This window comes from Mytilus galloprovincialis, chromosome 9, assembly GCF_965363235.1.
Source record: "Mytilus galloprovincialis chromosome 9, xbMytGall1.hap1.1, whole genome shotgun sequence".
Classification (NCBI taxonomy): Eukaryota; Metazoa; Mollusca; class Bivalvia; order Mytilida; family Mytilidae; genus Mytilus; species Mytilus galloprovincialis.
In genome coordinates this window covers 86,958,691-86,965,510 of record NC_134846.1, presented here as the reverse complement: position 1 = coordinate 86,965,510, position 6,820 = coordinate 86,958,691, and the positions used below count along the sequence as shown (strand labels likewise).

Genomic DNA, 6,820 nt, shown 5'->3' with positions numbered 1-6,820 from the left:
TTCAACTACTATTCTGGACAAAGAAAGATAACTCCAATTGAAATCCAATTGGAATTTCTTGCTATTGCACAATATTGTGCAATTAGATATTTCTTGCTATTGTGGAATACTGTGCAATTGAAAATATTTGCTATTGCACAATACTGTGCGATTGAAGATTTCTTGCTATTGCACAATACTGTGCAATTGAAGATTTCTTGCTATTGCTGAATACTGTGCAATTGAAAATTTCTTGCTATTGCACAATACTTAATATAATAATTTTGGATCCTGATTTGGACCAACTTGAAAACTGGGCCCATAATCAAAAATCTAAGTACATGTTTAGATTCAGCATATCACAGAGGCCCAATAATTCAATTTTTGTTAAAATCAAACTTAGTTTAATTTTGGACCCTTTGGACGTTAATGTAAACCAATTTTAAAACGGGACCAAAAATTAAGAATCTACATACACAGTTAGATTTGGCATATCAAAGAACCCCAATTATTCAATTTTTGATGAAATCAAACAAAGTTTAATTTTGGACCCCGATTTGGACCAACTTGAAAACTGGGCCAATAATAAAAAATCTAAGTACATTTTTAGATTCAGCATATCAAAGAACCCCAAGGATTCAATTTTTGTTAAAATCAAACTAAGTTTAATTTTGGACCCTTTGGACCTTAATGTAGACCAATTTGAAAACGGGACCAAAAATTAAGAATCTACATACACAGTTAGATTCGGCATATCAAAGAACCCCAATTATTCAATTTTTGATAAAATCAAACAAAGTTTAAATCTGGACCCTTTGGGCCCTTTATTCCTAAACTGTTGGGACCAAAACTCCCAAAATCAATACCAACCTTCCTTTTATGGTCATAAACCTTGTGTTTAAATTTCATAGATTTCTATTTACTTATACTAAAGTTATGGTGCGAAAACCAAAAAAAATGCTTATTTGGGTCCCTTTTTGGCCCCTAATTCCTAAACTGTTGGGACCTTAACTCCCAAAATCAATACCAACCTTCCTTTTGTGGTCATAAACATTGTGTTTAAATTTCATTGATTTCTATTTACTTAAACTAAAGTTATTGTGGGAAAACCAAGAATAATGCTTATTTGGGCCCTTTTTTGGCCCCTAATTCCTAAACTGTTGGAACCAAAACTCCCAAAATCAATCCCAACCTTTCTTTTGTGGTCATAAACCTTATGTCAAAATTTCATAGATTTCTATTTACTTAAACTAAAGTTATAGTGCGAAAACCAAGAAAATGCTTATTTGGGCCCTTTTTGGCCCCTAATTCCTAAAATGTTGGGACTAAAACTCCCAAAATCAATCCCAACCTTCCTTTTGTGGTCATAAACCTTGTGTTAAAATTTCATAGATTTCTATTCACTTTTACTAAAGTTAGAGTGCGAAAACTAAAAGTATTCGGACGACGACGACGACGACGCCAACGTGATAGCAATATACGACGAAAAATTTTTCAAATTTTGCGGTCGTATAAAAACTGCAAAATTTCCTTAAAATTACCATTTCAGGGGCAGCAACCCAACAACGAAATGTCCGATTCATCTGAAAATTTCAGGGCAGATAGATCTTGACGTGATGAACAATATTACCCCCATGTCAGATTTGCTCTAAATACTTTGGTTTTTGAGTTATAAGCCAAAAACTGCATTTTACCCCTATGTTCTATTTTTAGCCATGGCGGCCATCTTGGTTGGTTGGGCGGGGCACCGGACACATTTTTTAAACTAGATACCCCAATGATGATTGTGGCCAAGTTTGGTTAAATTTGGCCCAGTAGTTTCAGAGGAGAAGATTTTTGTAAAAGTTAACGCAGGACGACGACGGACGACGACGGCGGACGCCGGACGCCAAGTGATGAGAAAAGCTCACTTGGCCTTTCGGCCAGGTGAGCTAAAAAGGGAGAAACCGTAATAAAGCTGACACATTTTCTTTTTAAAATAAATTTATTAAACAGAATGGATTCAAGTTTCTATCACAAATTCTGATAAGTCAGAAAACAAATGCTGTACATATAAGACAGATTTGCCCATATGTGCAATATAAATACTAAAATTCTCAACACAAACATTAAAAAATATCATCAATACTAGCAATGGTGAAGTTTTGACTAGCAACACTGAAACACAGTGTATACACATGTTTATATATGTATTTTTTCAATATGAAACTGAAAGTATTTTTACATGCATGTAAAAAATCATGTGGTCATTGCACAAATCAAATGGAAGCAGTAAAACTTGCATGAAAGCACTTTTGCATGTACATTATTTCAATGAGTTTTTCATATACATAAAATAACCATGGTCATCTGAACTAAATCTTGCTCGCTACATCCATATTGTAATAAACATTGCTCTTATAAAGAGCATTTATAAGACAAATATATATGCACCTTAATTTTTATATGCCAGTCTTTCTTAAGTGGATGCTGGCAGGATTTCAAAATACATTTTAATGTAATAAAAAAACATGACATGACAATCGTGTTTGACAAGATGTTTATGAATATGAAATTCTCAAACTTTATTTCCACAGTAAATAATGTGCCAATTTTCCATTTAAACATAGGTCTTTTCTCAAATAGGAGTACAACTCCTATCATGTTAGAAATATGCCATGGCATATAATTTATCAAAAATTTAAAGGCTTATTCTGCTACTAAAAAGATTAAATCAAAATTTAACATGTGAATAACAGAAGTTCTTATCTACCTAATGTTGCACCATTATATCATTTTATCAGCACTATATCAAGAAATTTGCATTTTTCAAATTAAAATTATTAATTTTTTTTTTAATTTAAAAAAAAAATTATCAAACATGGATTTCTTTAAATTATGATTTCAAATATTTCTATTTTAGAAAGGTTTATAAACAAATACATGAAATAAAAATATTTTGTTTGAAAAGGTAAAAATAAACATTACATGTACATGTATACACAACTGGAATGTAACGGAAAATAAGCACTCTTTTTTTTTTTTATTGAATCACTTCTTTATCGCTTTAATATCATACATACATGTATCCCCCCAAAATTTGAACATGTATATTGGGAAATTGTGTATATAAAAATATTTCAACGTTCAAACACAGAAAAATTCTCTCATCAACCACATTTGCACTCAGTCCTCTTCAAGTGATGAAAATGATTTACTGACCTTTATATCACATGACAACTAGAATTTTAAAAAATTGCACTGCACCTTAATGTCACCGAGATCATTTATATTATGTCAATATATTTATATGAAAATGTGTTCATACAGTTGATCAAAATTGCTCGTTTATTTTTTTTCAGAAAGATTTTTTCATCTTAAAGAGATGACAGGGATCTTTAACAGTTTTAGATAACTACATTTTGTAATACATACAAGTTTAACTAGAACGAAAAAATAATAACTAATAAAATTGAAATTTACATGCACACTGGATGACATCCCCAATTCTTGACTGTTCTAAAAAATTGAACACATCACAACTCAATAGTTTATCAATACAGAAAATAGTTCTAGGAATCTAATTTTTTCTGTACAGTTTTTTCTTTTCCAATCGGTAAGATGAACACAAGAGTTTCCATGATGAACTCCATGTAATTTCTTTCATACAACCACTAAGTGATATAAATAGTTTTTTGAAGAAGCACCAACGTCTGGTCTCTTCCTTCAGTGTCAGATGCAATTCAAAAGTATCAACTGTATTTGGATCATAAGATAGCTTGGCTAAGCGTCTACACTGCTGCTTCTCTTCCAGATTTATATACAGTGTACACCCTCTAAGTCCACAGGGCTCACAATAGGACATTGACACTATGTCCTGAGCTACTTTCTTTATAAGTCCACATGGCACCAATATTTCACATTTAAATTGCTGTTCACGAACTTCTCTAAGAGTTTGTTGAAGTCTTTGAATCAATAAACCACATTGTTTTACGTCTAACGCTGACAGAGAGTCAATGCTGCCATAACTTTCTGTTGTAACTTCTGGGATTTCATCTGAAAAAAAAAATGAACACACACTTACAATTTTGCTTCCAAAATTAGAACTCAAAAATGAAGATCAAGTAGAATCCTAAGACTTCTAAACATCATAATATATTAAAAAGATGTGGTATGATTGCCAATGAGACAACTATCCACAAAAGACCAAAATGACACAGACATTAACAACTATAGGTTACCGTACGGCCTTCAACAAAAAGAATTTTAATTTTTTTACTACATTGTACCTCAAACACAAAAGAATACACTAGGCATTGTATTATCAAATTAAGCTACAAACTTTCATATCAACATGTAAACACATAGTTGTTTACGCTGTGCATCTATTTCAGTGATTAACCGATATTATTTGCATTAGTATGATTATGCAACATTATTTTGCAATTTCAGCAATTACTTTATGTTGTTTGGAAAAATACCAAAAGTCCTAGTTTTGAATAATGTGGATGCTGCATGCTCAAAATGGTATTTAACAACAATTGGTCCTGATAATACATGAAATATTTTATGCCTAATAGTAATATCAATATAAAAAGAAGATGTGGTATGATTGTCAATGATGCATTATCTATTCTTAAGAAATTCCTTCTACAGTATTTTCATGTTTTACTTTTGACAATATAAAAAAGAAGATGTGGTATGATTGCCAATGAGACAACTATCCACAAAAGACCAAAATGACACAGAAATTAACAACAATTGATGGCCAAAATTAAGATTTTTTTTTTAATTCATCGGTTTGTCACATGGAATAAAAATAAGAATAAGAATAAGTTTTATTAGTATAAAATCCAAACAATAGGATTGTTACTAAAATACAAAACAAAAACAAACAGACGGACAGGCATATTAATTACAAAACAATAGACATTAAACACTACAAACATGTAGCATTGAAAGAATTTTTTTTATAGATTATTAATATTAATTATAATACTTTTTTTGACAGCATGCCTCCTCTTTAAAATTATTAATTCAAATATTATGCTTATATATAATATTATAAGTTGAGACGTCAATTACACAGCTCGTTACACAGTTTATATAATGACATTATAATTGTTTCTGTCATTATACATTTCACTTATATAGTTAACAATAATAAGTAAAATATCACATTCTTCACAGGAAAATATAACATCAAATTTGTTTTCTTCACTCATTGAATTATGGAGAGCTAAATCATACCAAGGAGGTTATATGAGAAATGCAATTGCCATAGTGCAAGCATGGAGCTTTACAAATTATATTTATCAAAAAATAATTATCATGTTTTTGATTGTGAAGCCATGAATTTTTACTATTAACCCTTTCCTGCATAGATTTTTTTTAACATACTTGATTTGCATAGGATTTTTTTCAGTAAAAAAATCACCAGGTTTAAAGTGTTAAAGCAATGTGAAGTATCACAAAATTACAGTAGATGTTTTGAATCTTGAAATATACATTTGTACATGTATGCACAGGAGTTTGAAGATGGCTTACAGTTAAAGGAAATTTCTATTTTTAGTACATCACAATCTATTTTGGGAAATGAGCCAATTTAAACAATATACCTCTATAATTTGATTTTAATTGTTAAGCACAAATGCAGTAATATATAAACTTCTTTCATAAGCTTTGGTTTAATAATTATAAAACAAATCGACTCTTTATAGATCTGTCCATCTTACATCTTATGATTGAACTGAAAATCGATCACAAGTCACGAGTGAAATACATACCATTAATCATACAAATTTACACAAATTGCATTTTAAACTTACTTTGACATGTCTTAACAGTGTCTCTTTCGAATATTCCTTTCTGTTCATTCTTTTCCACATCTCTGAATATCAAAAACTTTAGTTTCTGCAAAAGTTTGTCCACCTTTGTCTTGTTGATTGAATTTTGATCAATCAAATGACAACAACTGTCCCGAGATTCGAACTCCATTTGTTAATTAAAAATGAAAATAATGTAAGTTGCAAATTAAATTAGTCGTCCAAATTAACACCTAGCACTAATGAACTAAACTAACCGATGCGAACGACAGGACGTGTGTTGATCGTCTGCACTTGTCATTTCTAAATCAGCTGTTTTTTTCCATTGTGATTTGAATATTCATGAGACTGTTCCATTATATTTGGTATGATCCAAAGGTTAAGGTCACACAAGGATTCACATTTCAACGTGAAGGCTTTGATTCACGTTTTAAATACAAACGGGAAATAAAACTTAAAAAGAAAATAATGCATCGAATATGCAATTCAAAAGCAGACTTTTAAATATTAAAAAAAATAAAAAACACACCAAAAAAATATGGAAGATTTTAGGTCCCTTTAGAAATATGTCAATTTAGTTTAAAAATACAGTTCATAAAGAAATGCAAGTTTTGATTTATGCAGACTTCTTTTATACTGTGTAAATAGCCAGTTTTGTGTTCTATTAACTTTGTTTATTGCAAACAAAAAATAATTACATTTTTTTTTTGGCACAAATTGTATTGCTGATCATTTTTTGTGTGTTCAGTTATTACCTTTAAGAGATAATAGACAGACTCAAAAGTTAGTAAAAATACTTCTTTTAAGACGGATTACTACAATACAGTAAGGTGTCCTCAAATTATTCAGTCATTTGAGTTCTTGTAAATATTGTATTGCCGATCATTTTTCCTATTTACAGTTTCTGATGTTTTGAAAATATAAGGAAAAATAAAAATTAAATTAAATCCTTTCATGGCAATTACTGCTAAAAGGTGATAGTTTCTTTCCTTTCAGAATTTTTATAGATTTGGTAAGGATGATATTTTTTTCCCTTC

The 6,820-nt window shown here is 30.2% G+C and overlaps 1 protein-coding gene across 1 annotated transcript; it reads right to left on the bottom strand.

Annotated features, from left to right (window-relative positions):
• Positions 1–3,283: 3,283 nt before the first annotated feature.
• Positions 3,284–6,097, bottom strand: LOC143046250 (DNA damage-inducible transcript 4-like protein). Its single transcript, XM_076219313.1, has 2 exons — positions 5,787–6,097; positions 3,284–4,014 (listed from the first exon to the last, which is right to left on the bottom strand). The coding sequence occupies exons 1-2, from the start codon at positions 5,953–5,955 to the stop codon at positions 3,539–3,541; spliced, it is 645 nt and encodes a 214-aa protein (XP_076075428.1). The 5' UTR covers positions 5,956–6,097; the 3' UTR covers positions 3,284–3,538.
• Positions 6,098–6,820: the final 723 nt, after the last annotated feature.